The sequence below is a fragment of the Callospermophilus lateralis genome, chromosome 3, assembly GCF_048772815.1.
Source record: "Callospermophilus lateralis isolate mCalLat2 chromosome 3, mCalLat2.hap1, whole genome shotgun sequence".
NCBI lineage: Eukaryota > Metazoa > Chordata > Mammalia > Rodentia > Sciuridae > Callospermophilus > Callospermophilus lateralis.
Window position 1 is genome coordinate 48523122 of NC_135307.1, and position 22590 is coordinate 48545711.

Sequence of the window (22590 nt, forward strand, 5' to 3'; positions counted from 1 at the left end):
ATACTCAGGATCTCTACTAAGTTTATACAAAGAAAAAATAAGTATGTTTGGTGTTAACGTGTAAAAATATAATGTCAGTTTTCTTCAATGAGTATGTGTGTTTATATAACATGCATATTGTGTAGATATATTGCAGTATTAACATGCAAGTATAAATGTGTGTGTACGTATACACACACATATACATATATGTAGCTTTTATAAGAACTGTATTTAAAAGAAAGCACTTTCAACAGTAACAAAAGAATAGCCATTGTTTTGTTTTATATACCTAAAAAGGGCATTTTGATTTGCTAATCTTATAATATGAAATTAAAAGGTAAGATATATTTGCTTAGGTGGATTTCATTAATTTAGCATAAACTTTTTGAGTATGAGTGAACTGAATTAAAAGCGTTATAATTCTATGTACTAGCTTGTCCCGTTCATTCTATATGTTGAGTATTTTCTTGAAACAGATGTAAATGCTACTTGAAAAATTTTCTCTCTCTATTGCCCAAATTTCTAGTTTTAAAATATTACCATTAACCTTTTCTGCATTTATAGCCATTTGCATTCCTTTTCTATTGCACATACCTGTATACACTACAAATTTTCTTAATAAACTGAATTATAAGGCTTGCATTTTAATTCTACATATTATTTGTATAAGTTTAAAGAAGTGATTTATTACTATTTGCTTCCACTCATTATCCAAAATGGGATAATAGTATCTAACTCATAGAGTCTGTGTGAAAATTAACTGATTAAATACAAGTAAAATGCTTGGAACAGGGCCTGACATATACTAAAAATACTCATTGGGAGTTTATTGACTATTATAAAAATGCATGTTAAGTTTTATTTTGGAAATAGATGCAAATCACATGTTTTTTAAATGAATGACTTTTTGAAACTATAACTAGTGTTATAATAAATTTAAATAGTATTATGATATGATATTTTAATAGCATAGCATACTAAATAAATACTTTTTTACATCCTGGTACCTTCTTTAATGATTTTCCTTTTTACTAATTCTTTTACTTTACAATTTAAGGTGTTTCTTTATTCTTTCCTGAATGATAGTCTAAAATCTGAATATAAAAATCATTATTAAATCCCTAGTTATTTACTTTCATGTGACACTTTAGGAATATTTATATGTAGTTTGAAGTATGTGTAATTATAAATACATATATGTATACACATATTTTTAGGTATAGATAGATGTGTAGAAACACATACAAACATGTCCTTACCTGGGATATTGCCAGATGGGGACTAGTACATTGCCTACTGGATGCTCAATGAATATTTATTGAGTAATTTAATTAGGTTATATGTAAAGTATATGTACAAATATACATACATAAAACCTGCTGCATATGTGGTGTCAAGAGATTCACATTGCTTTTCTTTTTCTAATCTTTGTTATTGCTAAACTTCTTGCCATTATATAAGTACTCATCTAATCCACGTTGTTGACATTTTGCCAGGGTTTGAAGAAAACAGTTATTTTTTCAAATTTAAAAACTTTTTAAATTATTTTAATACTAGGAAAATCATTGAAATTATTATTTTAAAATATAAAATGAAATTGTTTTAAATTATTCTTCTACATGAAAAGGAATAAAAGCGTATTTATACAATCCTAAGTGATCCAAACATCTGCAGTTCAAACTACATAATTCACATTGACACCAAAGTTTACTATCTGTTTTGGAAGAGTCTAATGTTATGTTTGTCTGCCAAGGAAAGAGCTGTATAGCATCCAAGTGGGAAGATGTTGGATAATAATGTGATCAAGATGATATATGACCAAAAGCAGATTGTAGGGAAGGAGAAACAGCAGCTGTTAAAAACTTTGCAACTATCATGGAGCTTTTGGTTAGGAACTGAAGGCATGTTTATCTTTTAGAAGATAAAGAAAGCATAGTAATACGAAATCACAATGATGTGTCATCTGCTTGATAGAGTTCTTTAGAATTCTCAATGGTCAATGAAAGGAAATTACAGGTCTTCTAATAAATACTAGATGAATTAATTTTGTAAAATGTCATCATGAATTGTGTTTATATGTTTAGTTTTCTTGCATTATAGAATTAATTTTTATTTGTTGTATTGGCAAATTTTAATCTTTTTTTAACCAGTGTGCTTAAAGAGTTAGTATCATGAATCCTGTGGTATTTTCATCCTGCTACAATTATTATTATTTTTAACTGTAATTTTAAGAAGTATAAGAATATAGATATTCTTTATTTTGACTCAGCGGTTGAGTGCTCGCCTAGCACGTGCAAGACGCTGGTTTCAATCCTCAGCACCACATAAATATTAATAAAATAAAGGTATTGTGTCCAACTACAACTAAAAAAAATTTTTAAAAATAAAAGTATATTTCTCTTATTATCTTAAAGGAAATCCCATATATAATATCCTTTTTCTCTATAATTTTATAGAGAAAAAAGTATGTAAACTCTTGTTTAAAATATAACCACAGTATCATCACATCCAAAAATATAATAATAATTTAATATTGGGAAACATTCAGTTTAATTTTCAAATTTCAGTAGCTTCATAAATATCATAATTTTACATCTTTGTTAAAGCTGTATCTAAAAATTACACGTTGCTAATGATTGGATTCCGTTTTAAAAAAATATGTATCTTTTGTTGTAGGTGGACAAAATACCTTTATTTTATTTTTATGTGGTGCTGAGGATCAAACCTCATGCATGCCAGGCAAGCACTATATCACTGAGCCCCAGCCCTAGCCCCTGAAATGCCTTTTAATACTCTTAATTTATAGTGGATTCCCCTTGAGCTTTCCATTTTCTTCAGTTTTGCAGTTTTTTCCACTGAGTTTTTGTAGTGTCATTTAACAAGTTCCACTCTGTTCTCCTCTTTGAATATGACAGTTTGGGCTAAAAGTTGATCATATTTAGGTTCATTCTTAGCACATTATAGGTGAATTTTTTTTCCTTTCATCTGGATCCACATATTGAGTGGATTGGCTTTTTTCTACATTGTTAATAGATCATAGTGCCTTATTAATATCTTAATAATTTCAAAATTGTGATATTCTAACATTTCTATTTTCTTTGTGAGAGTTATCTTATTATCTACTCTTTTGATTATACAGTGGTAAAGTTTATATAAGAAAGCATACATAAGTGCTTGGTTTTATTTATAGCAGTGACAGTTTATTCTCATTATGAAATCAATAATGTAAATGTAGTTAATGTTTTTCAGTGCAGTGTAGTTACTATTTTAATTGATACTCAAATTGTCTTCTCTTTAGCCAGTGCAGAGGATTTTCAAGTTCACTCCTGAGTCCTTTTTGAATCTGATAATTTGTTGCTGTCTGCTATGACTGGAGATTTCTAATCAGCATGCACATTCTTGGCCAAGATCTGGAATCAGCTATATATCAATAGGACCCTTTATTTTTAGCAGGAATTGGTTCTTGAGTAACTTAAGTCCAGTGTCAGTTGTCCTCATTACTACTGGGTTTTCTCTTGTTTCTATCCTCTTTCCAGGGTCTGAACTAGAAAATACATAGTACACATTTTTTAAAGAAAAAACTTGTGTGTCTCTATGCTGGTACTTTAAATTCTGAACTAAAGAGTTTTTATTTATTGTATCTTAAATCAGTTTCTTTTGTCTTCCTATGGTGAGAATACCAGTTCTCAAGAATACTAAAATACTATTTCAATTTGAGAGATTAAAAGTTTTGGTATGAAAAATAAAAGAATATCTATGTCTTAATTTTTGCATTAGAACTTTTAAGAAGTTGATATTGGGCAGAATATGTACAGGAAAGACATTTGTCATTTTTAGTTGAGGCAGTTCAAAAGAAAAAAATGTTTAAAACCATAGGAAATTGTTTAATATGTAAATTGATTTAGGAACAAATCTTCCTTAACATTTGACTTAATTATTTTCAGACATTAAGGTAGGGAAACTCACATCATTGGTATAGCCCTTTGGTTCACTTACCTCTTTGGGTGGCCCCTAGGCTTTATCTTCTGTCCTTTTTATATTGATTGGCCATAGAAACTAAGCCAAAAAAAATGCAATATAGATAAAAATCACAGTGCAAAAACAGCTTTATTGTACTAATATTATTCTTACCTATTTGATCACAGTTTTTATATGAAAAAATTGGCATGAGACTAACCCTCACCAAGTATACACAGATACCCTTTTTTTCAGAAAGAGTAAAAAAACAGAATGACTGTGAAAGTTAAATATTAAGAAGAAACCTAATTAGCTACAAGCATAGTAGTTAACTAGAAATATATGACTAGACATACATCCCAGATACTAGAACTTGGATTTTATTGACCATTAAAGGACTTCTGTCTGATATGGCCACTTGAGATAGGAACTGAGTGGAAGTCCTAGCATATACCCAGATCTAGAAAGACTGTGCCTCTTCAGTGAAAGGGAATCTAGAAAAGCTCAAAGAAACAACAAGTCAGCTTGTCTCTGACCAAAACTATATATATACCTGGAATTACCTGCCATAAAGAAAATCCACAAACAGGGACATTAACATACAAATATTACTTCAAGGACTAAACTTTTGTTCCCCCAAGAGAAGCAATTGCAAAACCAACCTGGCAAGTCTTCCACATACAAGTTAATATAAAAAAATTCATTACTGATAAAGATGGGCACAGTAAAAATCTTACACACCACATTAAAAAAAAACCCAATCCATCACAAAGGATAATTGAAACTATATGGTCATCAATATTTGAGGTCATAGAAAAACATGAAAGAGTATAGAATCTGTATTTAAACAGAAATAATTTAATAGCCATGTAAAAGGAATGTCATGAAAAATGATAGGTGGAATTGGAAAAGAATGTAAGAAAACATCTACAAATGAAAGTTAAGGCTGAGGCAGGAGGATCACAGAAATTATTAAAACAACCATTGAGAAATTGTTAAAGCAACCATTGAGAAAAACCAGATCAACCTACAAAAGAATTGTTATTATACTAATAGTGACTTTGCATTAGCAACAATAGATGCCCGCAGTTTCATAATATCTTCAAAGTGCTGAAGAAATAACATATATTATACTTCTTTCCAGTGAAGAGTATAAAAACAAAATAATCACATTTTCAGGCAGAGACTACCTCACTAAAAAGAACTTCTATAACTATATCTCAGAAAAGTTGAACCCCAGGGGAAAACTCAAATGGTTTGTTAAGAGATATCTTCTAATTCTTCTAGGAATAGACTATTATATAAAGTGTTCTAGAGAATTAAATAAGAAAACTCAGTTTTTACAAGTCAAGTTCACCATTGATAACAAAACTGAAAAGTATATCCCAAGAAGAAAAAAACGTCAATCACAGCAATCTGAAATGAAATATTTATAAAACAAATTAAGTAATCTTTTTATTTTGCCATATGCATATTACCACCAACCTAGTTACCTTATTTCTCTCCTGAGCTATCCAATAATCTGCCAACTAGACTTCCTGCTTCTTGCCCTGGCCTTCTTAGAGTCTATTCTTAACTTAGCAGGACTCGTGAACATATATTAATGTAAGAGAAATCTAGAAACTTTCCATTTCACTCATACTCTTTATAAGGAACTCGGACTCTTCATATCTCATCTAGTGCTCATTATATCATTCCTGCAACAGGATTCTCCCTACTGCTATTTAAACATGCCAGACAAGCTTCTATCTTGGGGGCTTTACATTTACTGTGCCTTCTTCTTCAGTTACTCCTTCCAAAGATAAGCAAGATTTATTGTTTTATCATCTTAGGGTCTTCATTCACTTATCTTTTTCTTCATTATGTCTTTATTATTTTAAATTGTTAAGCATTTCCTTACTAACTCTTTAGACACTTCTTACTCTCTGTTCTGGCTTTGTCCATAACATTTTTATCTTTATCATAGTATATATTTCATTTATTTATTTATTGTCTCTTTTTCCCAACTAGAAGATGGGCTTCATGAGGACAGAAATTTTTATCAACTTTGTTGAATGCTGTATCCCCCATAATCCCATAATCTGAAACTGCCTGGCATGGAATAATTGCTTTATAAATATTGGCTGAATAAAAATGCACTGAAGAATAGGTGTTTCTTGAGGGAGAAAAGAAGAGCAAGATTCAAGGGGAGACATATGTTTTATAATGTGTTATATCTCTTTCTCTCTCTCTCTTCTTTTTTTGATACTGTGGATAGAACCCAGGGACTCATGCATATTAGGCAAGTGCTCGCTGTCACTGAGTTACATCCTCAACCCTCATGTTTTGTTTTGTTAATCCGAAGGAATTGTGAAAGATTTATTTACATTTGTTAGATTTGATGATAGATATAACAGTTTCCATTCTATTATCCCGTTCCCTCTTTACATGTGAAATGACAAATTTTTAAACAATTAAAACATGTATAAAGATCATACTGGTGAGGATATTAAGAAAACTTTAGATGTAAAGGGTAGATTTTGAATAGAGAAGAAACAATATTTCTCTTCTATTGTCTACTTTTTAAATATTATATAAAATTATAAAATGACTACAATATAATAATTACTAGTGAATAAAGAGTTACATGTCTGCATCAAAATACATAAGTTTCAAAATTAAACATTATAGAAAAAAGCATGATTGTAGGGAGGGTATTAGATTTTTTTTAGTATAAAAGTAAATGAATAAATCATAGGATTAAATAAATCTAAATAAACCTTAATAAGGTTAAATATAAATTTATATAAATACAAATCTCAAGCATGTATTTAACAAGAGCATTTATATATTTTGTACGCTCTTCAAAACTATTTGGTTCACATAATTTGAGTCTCAGATCAATGTTTAAATTTAAACAAAATAAGTTCAACTTTTATTTTTTGAGCAAAATGAATGATTTTTTTTTAAATTTTTGCATTATGTAGATGGGGGGAAAACTTTCTTTTGAGGTTATTCCACATTTATTTGAAATAAAAATAGGTGGTCAGATAACTTGCCATGCTCCCTTACTTTTTTGATATATACCCCTGATGTTTTCACCTTCATTCCTTTTCTTTTATATTCTTTCTTTTTCCAGCTTTAGCTTAGAAAATCATGTATCCCAAACACACCCAATTCAACTGTCATCTGCTTCATGAAACATACTTCTTCCATTATCAAAATTAGGCATTTTTCCTTTGAGCTGTCATGGGTTATATTTAGTCATTCCATTATAATACTTAATAATTTGGTGTTAAAATTTATTAAAAATATAGAGGATAATTCTGATACAGAAGATATCTACTGAACTATGATACTACTGTGCCTTATTCATTTTCATGGCTCATGAGTTTTGTCTTCACTACATGACCAACACTACATGCTATAGGCTAAAAAGGACAGGTGTTAGATTGAATGTAAATCATGTTACATGTTGTAAATTCAAATAAAAGCTAAGTGATACATGTCACAAAACTTTCACTGTAATTTTTTTTAAATGTGGTCAGTGAGTTAAGTTTTCATTTAGCACATGATGGAACTGAAGATGGTAATGTAAAAGGATATACCACTGAATCAGTCAGTACTATATTTGTAGATTTTTTAGCTTCAACAAAACTATCTGCTAAATTAAAATAGTATTAATTTGAAATGTCTTGATATTGTGGTTACTTTATTTCCTTTATAAAGGTGTTTGTGCTTTATACTTTATTTTGTATGCATGAGATGTATACTCACTGTTATATTTGTGTATAAGTGTCATGTAATCTAAGTCAGTATCAGGAGTCTGGTTAGACTTTTTCATTTAAAAGCTTTATATATTGCTCAAAGTTAGGAAACATCAGTACAGACTGCTTAGTATTATAGAGGTCAGAGACAGAAGAAATCAATATTAGGATAGTAAGAAACACCAATTTGATTGTATTATGAAAACTATTTTTTTTATTCATTGTCAAATAATCTGGAAAGAACTTTGTTCAGATCTTGAATCAATATGTGTTCTTGGTACTTAAATATCCTAATTGGAAATAAAATAAGGAGTGATTTTTAACTTTTTTCTAAAACTTTGGTTTAGTAGTTTATTCCTTTAACCAATCTTCTAAATGTCTTTATACTGTCCTGATTGGCAATCTGTCAGTTTATAACCTGTATGACTTTGGGTGAAATGGTTTAGATTTCTTTAAAAATCTGAAAAATCTCTTTTTTTTTGGTGGTGGGGGGTGTTATTTTAATCTCAAGTATAGCATAGGTTTGCTGGTTTTTATTTTGGCTATTTAAAGGCTTGTTTCTCTGAAATATGAAATATCTCTTAATGTATATTTTATGGATTCTTTTTATTTTAAAACATTAATAAAAATCAATCATAGACTATAATATTGTGGTGTATTTTTAATCTAATGAGAATCTTAGAAGCATACTTCTATACAACCAGCACATTATAAAATCAGAACAATTAATGAAGAAAATAATTTTGAATATAGTTTGACCTTAATTATTTTTTAAAAGTAAGTATTTTGTGATTTATATCATAATATTTAGAATAAGAAGGCTAACTGAGAATTGTAATTTAATTACCAGAGTACTATATATAATGTTATTTTGTTTGTATTCAGTATTACTTTTACTTACCATTCTTGTTACAAAACAAAACCTTGTCTTTTAGAGAATACAGTGGTATTATTTACATTAATTCATATGGCTTGGTGAAAAAAATGCTATAACTCCTTTACTTAATGGGATTCTTCCCCTGTGGCAGTGCAAACGGCTAGAGCAGGAGCTTCATCATCTGAAAGAGCAGAACCAGACTTCAGCAAACAACATGAGACATCTGACTGCTGAAAACAATCAAGAACGTGCTCTGAAGGTAAATCTCCGTTCCTTCTTGCAGACAAATTAAGGTTGTAAGCCTTTGGTGCCAGCTTTCTATGCTGCATATATCAGTTGTGTACATTTCAGCAGAAGTGAGCTGTGGTGTTTGCCAACAACCCCTTCTTTAAACACAGATACAGCACCCTTCTGTTGTGGTATTATTTTATTTCATGTATGTGTACGTGAAAACAACATATTTTCTGAATTTTGAGTAGTATATTAATAATTTTTAGTACCTATTTATTCTGTTTCTTCTTCAGTTTTTTTATATTATTACCTTTTATGGTTAATAAAAAAGTAACTTCACTGAGAGGAAAAATTAAATCATGGGCCCTTTCTTTGCACCCATATTTATTATAATAATTTTTAAAATGAGTTGTCACAGGGGTAACCCACAGAATTGACACTCCTGAAGCATATGTGGAGTGTGTTTGGGAACTGAAAGAGTACTTAGACTGTTACAACAAAAAAGAAAGAGTTGGGCTGGCTTTGTGGCTCAGCAGTAGAGAGCTTGCCTAGCATATGCGGGGTGCTGGGTTCAATCCTCAGCACCACATAAAAATAAAATAAAGGTATTGTGTTTAACTATAACCAAAACATAATATTTTAAAAATAAGGAGCTAATATATTCAACTAGAATCTGAAACAAGTGAGGAATATATTATATGATAAATTGTCATTGTCGTATAGATTCAGTAATTGTGAAAAAGCACATTGTTTTGATTCTGGTAATTACATTTTTTTCTTCAGATGCTTGTGACTTTCTATTCTATTTTTTTGTTTTTCCATGGATTCCTATTATAATGCATGTGACACAATAATGGCCTCTACCCTCAAGGTGCTTGCATTCTCAGGAACAGGTTAAAGAAAATCCATGGAAAACAAAAGATTTATCATTGTTTTATTGTATAGTAAGAAAAGATTTGCTACCAAGAGGATTATATTGTTCTTTCAAATTCACTTTTTGCTGCAGATTGCAAATACCATGGTATTAACAGGGTCATACACTAGGCCAGAATTAAGAAATCTCACTATCAAAATTGAGAAAAGTATTTTTAGTCTGTCAATACAGTGGGAGGTTTAGTAGAAGTCAGATTTTTCTACAAAATATGTTTAACTTCATTTTTAAATTCTTAGTGCTAAGCTTATAATAACTTTGTTTTTTAGTACAACGTATTTTCTCTTATCTCTGATTGAATTTTTAGTTAGACCAGAAAGATAAGTGAGAAAAGAGAGAATTATAGATTGCTATGATTGTTCTTATTTACTTCCAAGGAGTAGACTCTTTTATGAAAATTAAATACGACAATGTTTTAAATGTTACCTGCGAAATGGAAAACATTATTTTTAAGGCAGCTTCCAGAATGCATGCTAAATTATCACCATTAGGGGAGAGATTTCATATAATATGATTGTTTCCATTTAAAACAGGAAATCAATTTAAAAATACCAGTTTGTTAAGTATATAGTTATTGCATGGCCTTTGTTCTGGTATTTTGGGTTGTATATTTAGGTTAAATTTAATTAAATGGTGCTTCAATTATGAAAAGAAATAGATGCACAATTCTAAGAGATCATTAAAATTAGAAGAAAATAAGTACACCAAAAGAAACTCACAAGTTCAAAACAAAAACCAGACCACTATACAAGAGCAGTTTCTATAGAGCATAAAACTTAAAGTAATACATAAATATAGCTCATTTTTACTCCTGAAAAATGTACTACATTAGTATTTTCTAGTTTCTCATCTTTTTATGCAAAAATTTCAGATTTTTGAGCTTTTTGTTAGTACTTGATAACCTCATCCATTAGCTAAAGCCAGCTTAAATTCTTGGTAGAGTAAGGAAAGGAAGAAGAATTAGTTTTTGGAAACTCTCTCATCAACTCAGTCTTTCATAAGCCTCTGTATTCATTTAGGCTCTTTTAAAATGTCCATCTTATGTGACACCGACTTTGAATTATTTTTAGTCATTTTAAACCATATTTCATCATGAGAAACTCTAAATTTATTATGAAAATTGGATTGTTTATAATATATCTGATTTATCCTAAATCATATTTTAAAAGTTTTTCTTACCTTTCAGGAATTTTGTTGTTTGGTGCTTTTTAAAAATATACTGCTCTATCTATAAGTTGTCCTAGAAGCTTCGAATAATAAACTCTGCTTTTTTGTATGCTTATCTTTTTCAACCCCTGTACATGTATCATTTTTGTTAACTGATTTAATATTTAGTTTATATCTAAATCAGCATTAAGAGCAATGTTAAAGGTTTCAGTCTACCAATAATATATTTGGTTATTTATTATAAATAGTATTGTTATGAATATCACTAATAATGGTAGATTTAGATAGAGTAGGAATTGAAAAATTCAACTTGTTTACTGAATTTCACTGAACTTTCTAAAAGAAACAGTTCTTTGTGTGTGTGGAGAATTTTATTTGACAGATAACATACACATTGTTCTTGTCCAATTTTTAAAATTTTTTATTTGTATTTTTTAGATACACATGACCATAGAGTATATTTTGACATTTATGTAAACATGGAGCATATTAGAATAAGGAAGAGTTCTAGGAATATGCTTGGGGAAGAAAAAATCTTAAGTTAATTGTCAACCATTCTTTCCAAATTGAAGATTACAGCATCATCATAATTACTTACAAGGAAATACTTTTCAATAATCTAGTGTCATTCAAATAATAATGTCTTTGTTTATTCTAATAACTGGAAAATTCTTCCTAATTTTTTATGGTAAAGCATACAAATACACTTGGTCATTTATAAACATTCTATTTGGAGTAGCAAGGAGTTATACTAAGTGAATTTATTAGATATGGCACGTTTTTCTCCTAGTTTTATATATTTAAAAAAATTTCCCTAATAAAAGGTAAAACACAGAGGTACCTACAGTGTGAGGAACTGAATTATACCAATACTTGTATATATAGAGGGTTTTTGGTGGTTTTTTTTTTTTTTTTTGTCTTTACCAAAAAAAAAAAAAAAAAAAAAACTTATTTATTTTCTCATTTAAAATAAATTGTATCCACTGACATTAAGAAATTGGATTCCTGGGACTGGGGTTGTGGCTCAGTGGTAGAGGGCTAGCCTAGCACGTGTAAGGCCCTGGGTTCAATCCTAAGCACCACATAAAAATAAATAAATGAATGAATAAATAAATAAATGAATAAAGGTATTGTGTCCAACTACAATTGAAAAAGAAATTGGATTCTTGAAGAACACATTTGTGGACATTTAATGGTTTAGAAATAAATTTAGATTAGCCTTAAATATGTAGACATTGAACTTTTTTTTAAAGATTTTTTTATATGGACACAATATCTTTATTTATTTTCATGTGGTGCTGAAGATCGAACCCAGTGCCTCACATGTGCAAGGCAAGCTCTCTGCTGCTGAGCTATAACACCAGCCCGACATTGAACTTAATAAGACAGTTTATGTACATTACCTTTCTTCTTTTTATTTTACCAATTGCCTTATCTTTAACCTCCTACAATTGGAGTTCTTTAATATAATTCTGTTAAAAGCCATTCTTTCTTAGATTATAAGTGACCTTTGATGGTAAATAAACCATTCTCTATTCATTATTCATTATCATATCCAACATCCTAATCAATGTAATGATAACAGATTTCAATTTTATTGGCTCTTCAAATACTCATTCCTAGTTCTCTGTTGCTGTGTCTTCATAATTTTTCTCTTCTTTGAAACTCAAATAGTTTCACTGCCCCTAAAATTCTCTGTGTTCTCCCTATTCATCCCCTTCAACCCTCTGTTCCCTGACAACCACTGATGTTTTTACTCTCCATAGTTTATGTCTTTCAGAAATTACACAATACTTATAGTCCTTTCAACATTTGTTTTTTGAAGCCTTTATATCTAATTGCTTTTTAAGGCTAAATAATACTCCATTATTAAGTGTACCACAGTTCATTCATTCATCTACTGAAGGACCTCTTGGTTGCTTGCAATCTTTGGCAGTTTTGAATAAAGCTCCTCTAAACAACTGTGTGCAGGTTTTTGTGTGATTGTAAGGTTTTCAGCTCATTTGAGTAAGTTCCGAGGAATGTAATTGCTGGGCCATATGGTAAAATTATGTTTAATTTCTGTAAGAAATTGCCACTTTCTTCCAAAGTAACTGTACCATTTGCATTTCCACCACTGATGAATGAGAATTCCTGTTGCACCAAATTCTCACCAACAGGATGTTTTTTATCTCCAATCATAGTCTCCTTTGTATGCCTCTGCTATAGAACTGTTGAAAAGTTAAACACTTTCTCATCCTTTCTTTTTGCCAGTGAGACATTAAAGGGAGTGTACAACAGGGGTAGGGGAAGAGAGAGGATGCCTTGGGAGTAGTTTTTGTTTTTCTAATGTAAGGCAGATGAAACAAGCAATATCACTCCTTCCCTTCTTACTATCATGAACACTTACCTGCTCTCTGAAACTATAGCAGTCATTTTAGAGTCATGAAGAGAAGGCTGAGAAAAGTCATTCAACATCATTGAGCCCCTTAGCCAACGAGCACTTAGAGAACATTAAGCCCCTTGACTTTTTTGTGAGGAGGAAGAGAATATAAAACTATGTTTAATGTAATTCTTAACAGTTTTCTATTATTATCAATATCAGTTAATTAATGGTACTGCCATTCTCCTAGTAGACATGTAGGCCATAGTAAATGACGAGATTTTCATATCCTTCCACACTCTCACCCACCTTGAAAAACATTTTGTCTTTTAGTTCCATCAGCTATGCAGCAGTTTTTTCTTTCTGCCTTCATTTTCATTTTATCTTAAGTCAGGGTCATGACCAGACAATCACAGTACCATCCTAATTTATTTGTCTTCATTTTCTTACCTCTAGAGAGGTACCATCAGCTATTCTTCTAAAACACAGGTAAATGACCCTTCTGGGCATTAAAAAAAAAAAAAAAGAAAGAAAGAAAGAAAAAGGCCAGTTGTGTTGGTGCATGCCTATAATCCCAGCAGCTTGGGAGGCTGAGGCAGGAGGATCTCAAGTTAAAAGTCAGCTTCAGCAACTTAGTGAGATCCTAAGCAACTCAGTGAGACTCTATCTCTAAATACAAAAAAATGGCTGGGGATGTGACTCAGTGGTTAAGTGTTGCAGGGTTCAACCTATGGTACCAAAAAACAATGAAAAAAAGATAATTTTTTAAATTTTAAGAATATTTTCAAAAATATTATTGAGATGACAGTAAAGTCTTTAGGGAGGTGACCGCTGGGGACTCGGAGAGCGGCTTGGACATGGAGAGGCTCGTGAAGGAGAGCCTTGAGCATGGGTTGGAGATTTGAATTGGCTCTGTAAGAAGCGTATGTTCCCCTCGGTGGGGTCCTGCGGTAGTCACAGAGCCTCCAAAACCTGGCCTCGCCTGTTTAGACACTGGAGCTGCCCTTCAGCGAGCGGGAGTCTGGAGGAGCCGGGAATCTGCTCTCCTCCTTCTCGGAATGTGAGTGAAGAACACAGACATTCTTTTTCAAAGAAAAAAGGACCCTTTGCCACGGCCTCTTTACTCAGTTTGAACATTCACAGCTGTTGGCACGTTGTGAACTTCCTCCCATCATGACTGCCGAGGAGAAATGTCGCAGTTGCCTTTTGCCCTGTAGCAGGCCTCTGCCATCACTGTCCTGAAACACGCCTCTTTCCCTGGAGCGTCCACTGACACCACTGAGAGAGCCGCCCAGCCAGACCGGAGCAGGAAGCCGCGACAGCCGCCCAGCCAGACCGGAGCAGGAAGCCGCGACAGCCGCCCAGCCAGACCGGAGCAGGAAGCCGCGACAGCCGCCCAGCCAGACCGGAGCAGGAAGCCGCGACAGCCGCCCAGCCAGACCGGAGCAGGAAGCCGCGACAGCCGCCCAGCCAGACCGGAGCAGGAAGCCGCGACAGCCGCCCAGCCAGACCGGAGCAGGAAGCCGCGACAGCCGCCCAGCCAGACCGGAGCAGGAAGGTGCCAGCCGCCAGCCAGACCGGAGCAGGAAGGCGCCAGCCGCTCAGCCAGACCGGAGGAGGAAGTCCGGTCCCACCCAGAGCGCTAGTCTCCAGGAAGCCCATCAACCCTTAAAACCCATCAAAGTGGGTGTGGCTACCAGCACAGTTGCGGCTGATCCAGGTACCCGGTTTCCAACTCCCCCACCCTTAGCTGCGATAACTCAAAATATTTCCCACAAGCTTTTGGGGATTGTAGCTATCAACACAAAACAACAACTCTAGAGGCACCTGGTTTCTACCTCAGAGACTAGAGTAGGGAAGATACAGGTGGAAGCTCATTTCCCTTCACACTGGCTATACCCACCACCCTGAATACAGAGGCTCAAACTAGGAATAGACAACGCCACCTACTGGAAGCAAGGAAAACAGTGTTCTGAGAGACTTTTTTTTTTTTTCCTCTCTTTCTCTTTTCTTCTCTCTCTTCCACAACTTCAGCATATGTGAAACCAAGAACTGAGCATGAACAACTGAATTACCAAAGTAATATAATATAGAGGAATTGCATATACCCCACCTCCCCCCATTTTTTTTTCTGTATTTCTATCTTACTTCCCTTTCCCTTCTCTTATTTCTCTTTTCTTCCTTGTTATTTCTTTTCTTTTCTTTTTTTTTTAATTCATATTCTCTATATACCACTTTCAATCTCCTAACTTTTGCTATCTATCCATAGGGTAACTATCTAAATAGGAGGTTGAGTCTATACATTCTTCCATAAATTACCAGTCGAGTGGTTAGAGTTCTCCAAAGGTGCTAAGTTAGTTTAACCTCATTCCCTCACTCCTTTCTCTTTAAGTATAACATCCTTCGTCTGAAATTAAGTTTTCTATATGCCACCAGATATGGTACGCCTTTTATGAAACTAAGGAATATATTCTTAAGTAATAATTAAATCCAACATCTATAGTCTTAGAATCTAACTATAAATGTATTAATAATGAAAACTTGTCCTTAGATAATGTACTGTTGATATTGGGATCTGTTAACATTGTCTTTCTCCGAAAAAGAGGGATATTGGAGCTATTCAAGAACAATACAAATATATAAGGGGAAAAACATTAACTCAACAGTTTCACAAAGCTAGAAAGAATCATGAGCAGTATGAAAAGACAAGGAAAGAAAGGACCACAAACAATACAGGTCAATTCAACATTAGATGAGGTAATATCTGCAGCTGATGGAATGTCAGACAAAGAGTTCAGGATATACATGCTTCAGATGATCTGGAGTCTCAAGGAAGACATTATTCATCAAATTCAGACAATGAAAAATCACTTGGACAATGAATTACATAAACAAATCCAAGAAGCAAAAGATCAACTCTATAGGGAGATAGAGGATATAAAAAACAAACAAACAGAAATCCTGGAAATGCAGGAAACAATAAACCAAATTAAAAACTCAAATGAGAGTATTACCAGCAGAGTAGAACACTTGGAAGATAGAACTTCAGACAATGAAGACAAAGTTTTTCAACTTGAAAAGAACATAGACAGCTCAGCGAGAATGTTAAGAAATCATGAGCAGAACATCCAAGAATTATGGGATAACATCAAGAAACCAAACCTAAGAGTTATTGGGATACAAGAGGGTACAGAGGTCCAAACCAAGGGAATGAGTAATCTATTCAATGAAATAATACTAGAAAACTTCCCAGACTTAAAGAATGAAAAAGAAATCCAAATACTAGAAGCCTACAGGACACCGAATATACAAAATCATAAGAGATCCACACCAAGACATATAATAATGAAGATGCCCAACATACAGAATAAGGAGAGAATCTTAAAAGCCACAAGAGAGAGGAAGCAGATTACATTTAAGGGTAAACCAATCAGGATAACTGCTGATCTTTCAACACAGACTCTGAAAGCTAGAAGATCCTGGAACAACATATTTCAAACGCTGAAAGAAAAAGGGTTCCAACCAAGAATCATGTATCCAGCGAAATTAAGCTTCAGGATTGAAGATGAAATAAAAATCTTCCACGATAAGCAAAAGTTAAAAGAATTTGCAGCTAGAAAACCAGCTCTTCAAAACATCCTTGGCAAAACATTACAGGAAGAGGAAATGAAAAATAACAATGAAAACCAACAACGGGAGGTAGTACAATAAAGGAGAAACTAAGCATAGAGGAAAAACTAATCATGTTAAGTATCATACATAACCAAATATGGCTGGAAATACAAACCATATCTCAATAGTAACCCTAAATGTTAATGGCTTAAATGCACCAATCAAAAGACATAGGCTAGTAGAATGGATTAAAAAAAAAGATCCAACAATATGCTGCCTACAGGAGACTCATCTGATAGGAAAAGACATACACAGACTGAAGGTGAAAGGTTGGGAAAAATCATATCACTCATACGGACCCCGGAAGCAAGCAGGGGTGTCCATACTTGTATCAAATAAAATAGACTTCAAGCCAAAGTTAATCAAAAGGGATAAACAAGGACAATACATACTGCTCAAGGGAACCATACACCAACAAGACTTGACGATCATTAATATATATGCCCCAAACAATGGTGCAGCTACGTTCATCAAACAAACTCTTCTCAAGTTCAAGAGTCTAATAGACCACAACACAATAATCATGGGAGATTTTAATACACCTCTCTCACCAATGGACAGATCTTCCAAACAAAAATTGAATAAAGAAACCATAGAGCTCAATAATACAATAAATAACTTAGACTTAATTGATATATACAGAATATACCACCCAACATCAAGCGGATACACTTTCTTCTCAGCAGCACATGGATCCTTCTCAAAAATAGACCATATATTATGTCACAGGGCAAAGCTTAGCAATTACAAAGGAGTTGAGATACTACCATGCATTTTATCTGATCATAATGGAATGAAATTGGAAATCAATAATAAAATGAGAAAGGAAAAACCCTACATCACATGGAGATTAAACAATATGCTACTGAATGAACAAAGGGTTACAGAAGACATCAAAGAGGAAATTAAAAAATTCTTAGAGGTAAATGAAAACTCAAAAACAACATATCGAAATCTTTGGGACACTATGAAAGCAGTACTAAGAGGAAAATTCATTTCATGGAGTTCATTCCTTAAAAGAAGTAAAAGCCAACAAATAAATGACCTCATACTACACCTCAAAGCCTTAGAAAAAGAAGAACAAATCAGCAGCAAATACAGTAGAAGGCAAGAAATAATTAAAATTAGAGCAGAAATCAATGAAATCGAAACAAAAGAAACAATCGAAAAAATTGACAAAACTAAAAGTTGGTTCTTTGACAGTAAAAAAAAAAAAAAAGAAAGAAATCTGCCAAGACCCCAAACCAGTGATAATAATAGTGGAAAAGGGAAAAAAAAAAAAAAAAAAAAAAAAAAAAAACCAAACTGGGCAATAAGTGCCTGGGCTCTTTTATTTCAATCTGAGTAGATTTGTTAAATCTTGGTGAATTTGAGCTTCTATTTTAATGGCCACAAGGGCAAGACAGAGCCTTTTTATGCTAGGGAACATAATAAGAGACCCTCTCCTAAAGCTGGTATCCTAGATGACCTCACCATTAGTATTAATGTTATTAGTATTTAGGTGAAGAGGAGGCAAGCCCTTTATACAAAATAAGACATTAGGAGAACTTGACTTTCTTAACTGAAGAGAGGGAAAAAATTCTTCTCTGAGAATTTGTCATTCATCACCAGCTTTCAGGCAGGTTTAGTACCACACAGGTAGCCTGATTTTTGCTGCACATATGGTTATAAGAGCTGAGGATTTAATTTGGTCGTGCCCTGCAGAAGCTCATAGACAACAAACTAAAGCAAACTGTCATCACAATTTGTCTTTAACAATTCCTGAAGATAAAGTTTCAAAGACTCTGAGCTAACAGAAAAAGAAATTGGAAAATGCATAAGAGAAAAAGATACTTCTAATGAAAGTCAGAAAATAAAGGCAACAGAATCTCATAGTTCACAAATAATTTTGGCATTTTAATCAGTCACAATACAATGAAAGTGTGTTTTCATATCTTTGAGGAAAAAGAGGTTTGAGAAATAATTGACTGGATTGGGGGAAACTACATTGAACTTACAAAAATTAAAAATAAAATTAAAATTAGATAATGAATAGGTTGAACAGCAAACTGTACACAGTTTCAGAAAGTATTAGTAAACTAAAAGATGGATTTGAAGCAAGTATGGAGATTGAAACCAGAAAAAATAAGAAATTAAAAACATAGAAGAGATGTTAAAAAGACAAAATTTAAAGATCTAAAGCAGATCTTTTCATAAATCCAGAGGATATATACAGAGAAGCGGGCAGGGGATGCAAAATACAAAGAAATTATGATGAAAAAATTTACCAGAATTTTTAAATTAAAGAAACCTCAGATCTAAGAATCCCAAATGAATTCTAATCATGATATATTTTTTAAAATCATGCAGAACACTGAAGTGGGAAAAAAAACAGTTCTTGAAAGAATCCATTAGAGAACACATTTATAAAGGAATGGCAGACACATTAAATTTACAACAACAATCATCAAATATTATATATCCATTAAAAATAGGTGGATGCAGAGATGCACACCTACAATCCTAGTGACTGGGGAAGCTGAGGCAGTAAGAGTTAAGTTTGAGGCCAGCCTGGGCAACTTTAAGGAGATCTGTCTCAAAAAAAAAAAAAATAGAAGAAAAAATAAAGTAAAGAAGAAAAAAGAAAATATCAGAGATGTATCTCAGTGGTAAAGTGCTCCTGGATTCAATTTCAAGTACCACCAAAAAAAAAAAAAAAAAGAAGAAGAAGAAGAAGAAGAAAGAAAGACTGAAAATGAGGAATAATATTTTAAGTATTTCAGACTGAAAGTAACTATCAAGGGCAAGAGTAAATAATGATTGTATAAATAAAAATCTTCAGTCGCTTCCTATTACTTATGGAATGAAATCCAAGCCTTTCTCTGAATATGGAATTTAGGACTCCATACTATTGTTTTATCCTACTTAACCCCTGCCTGCTTGATTTGTTTTTGTTTTTGTTTTTAAGATTGTTTCTCTAGTTTTGCTAAACTCATGACATTACCTACTCCTTGGTTTTTCCTAAATATGTCACATTCTTTTATTCTGAATTTTGCTTTTGTTATGACTTTATTTTTAATCCTGTCTCCGATTTTAGTTGATTTTTGCCTCCTGTAAATCAGAAATTTGTTAAGCATAAAGGATCATGGGGGTTTTTTAATGTTACTATCTGCTTAAAATTTAATTTAGCATATTGTTTAAATCATATTAGTCAATCATGAAATTTTAAGTACAATTATTTTTAATCTATTCCAGTTGATGTTAATATTTTATTGTCTAATATGTTCAAGACATGGATGACATGGAGTTTTTCTGGTATTATAGTGTTTTAATAATCACTACCTGTGACCAACTATAACTCTTCAGAAGGATTTCTATTTTGTGCTAAAGTTTCTTAGTTCATGAATTGAACAATGTATTTTAAGCATTCCAGTTTTTACTACTGACTTAAAAATATTGATGGAAGAACCTTTAGCTTGTTCATTTTGTCCTTTGCTATTTGGAATTTCCTGCAGAATAAACTCTTTTAAGAGGATGAGTAAATAGCAAATGCTATTCACTGCATGGAATAATAAATAATAACAGCTTCTTAAGATGAAATCATGTATTAAGATGAGCTTTTAGTCCTTTTCCTGCAGCAGCCATATTGCTGTGCTGTCTTTGATGATAGCAGCCTTCTATACAGTGGGGTGTGGTTTTGAATTATTTTCTAGTAGATAACCCTGGTAATCGATTTTGAATTTTAAAATACCATATTTCCCTTTATCGGCTGTACAGCATTGGGAAAAATGCAGTTAACTTCTTTGAGTATTGGATCCCATGTTTGCAAGATGAGAGAACAGAGATATAGACAGGTGTGATGGCACATGCGTGTAATTCCAGTGACTTGGGAGATTGAAGCAAGAGGATCACAAGTTCAAGACCAAACTTAACAGGATCCTCAGAAACAAATTTTAAATTTTTTTCCAAAGGTCTGGGAATGTAGCTCAGTGGTAAAGCAACCTGGATTTAATACCCAGTATCAATAAAAATAAATAAATAAAACAGATATATTATTGCAGTTGATAAAATATATGTGCAATCTGTTTATAAAGTATGATACATTATGCCAATGATTCATGTATACTAGTAGAAAGAATATTAGTGTAACTGTCAAAGACATGTTTTCTTATCCTTGCTCTGCAATTAACCGTGTGATCTTTGTTAAATTATTTTGTGTCTTCAAAATGGGAAGTGGATAACATTTCAAGTCATTTCAATTAGAAAGTAATGTGAATTTACAAATTTGTGATGTTGTGTCATAGCTTACTCATTTATTCAATAGTATAAGTGAGATAAACTGGTTTAAGGCACACCTGTATTCTCAATTAAGGGAAGAGCAGTCAATTTCAAATTAATTTTATTATAGGTAGGATAACCACATAATTTATCTTTAAGGCATTTTAAGTATTTATTTTTTAGTTATAGGTGGACACAATATCTTTATTTTATTATTATGTGGTGCTAAGGATCGAACCCAGTGGCTCACACATGCTAGGCCAGCGCTCTCTCTCTGAGCCACAATCCCAGCCCTCTTTAAGACGTTTTTAAAAATGGTTTATGGTTAATAATTATACCAAGATAGTAGGGTTATGGCTACAGAGAGATAGCATAAGAGGTCCCAGGATGGGACAGTTCTGAAATTTTGTTCTGATTGTGGTTACATCAATTTACAGATTATTAAATTATATTGAACTATACACATAGACTTTCATGAGTGCATATAAAACTGATGAAATCAGAATAAACTCTGTGGATTGTGCCACTGTGTCAGCTTGGTAATTTAGGTATTTTATCATGGTTGTGCAAGATGTTAACCATTGGGGTATATCAGATGGAAAGTACATGGGACCTCCCCATACTTTTTTTTTCTGCTGCCTATAAATTTGTAATTACTTCAAAATATATTTTTTAAAATTGAGCCATTAAATCCAGCTCATACTCCAGGGCAGGAAGTTATACAAGGGCATGAATAGGAGGAGGCAAGAATATGGGGGCCATATTAAAGTTTGCCTGTCACAACTTGGATACAAATAAACATTTCAAACTTAATATGCCAGAAACCAGACTCCTAATCTGATCCCCCAAAGTTGTTGATTCTCCATACTCTATCTGAATAAAGAACATCCTTTTATTCTACCAGTTGCTTAGGCCAAAATCTTCGGAGTCATTTTTGACTCCCTCCTCTTTCACTCTACATCCTATCTGTAAACAAATTCTCTTGAACTGTACTTTTAGTAAATATCAGTTTTTCAGCTACTTCTCACCACTTCCACTGCTACTGTCTTTAAAGCTTTAACATTTCTTGCCTATATTATTGCAAAAGCCTCTAAATGATCTCCTGCTTCTATCCTTGACTTCCTCCATTCTCAGCACAGCATGAAGAATTATCCTGTTAAAATACAAATTAGGTGTTATGTTAATCCTCTGTAAAGAACTTCCTAATAGCTGGTCAGTTCATTCAGAGGACAAGCCTCCAAGACCTCTTGATCTGGCCGTTAGGACTTCCCTGATGTCATATTTCACCTCAGGTATACTAGCCTCTTGATGTTCCTCCAACACACCAGGCATGCTTGCGTGTCAAAGTCTTGAACTTCCTGTTTCTATTTCCAAAGAACATTTTCCCAAATGTTCAAACAGCTCATTT

At 32.7% G+C, this 22590-nt stretch overlaps 1 protein-coding gene across 8 annotated transcripts in view; it reads left to right on the plus strand.

Moving 5' to 3' along the window:
- The window catches only part of Mipol1 (mirror-image polydactyly 1), a 343144-nt gene that overhangs the window by 177390 nt on the left and 143164 nt on the right, over positions 1-22590 (plus strand). For all 8 annotated transcript variants that reach the window (XM_076850214.2, XM_076850223.2, XM_076850217.2 and 5 more), the window contains one exon: positions 8714-8821. In XM_076850214.2, the coding sequence (XP_076706329.2) occupies positions 8714-8821 (108 nt within the window). The remainder of the gene's footprint in view (positions 1-8713; positions 8822-22590) is intronic.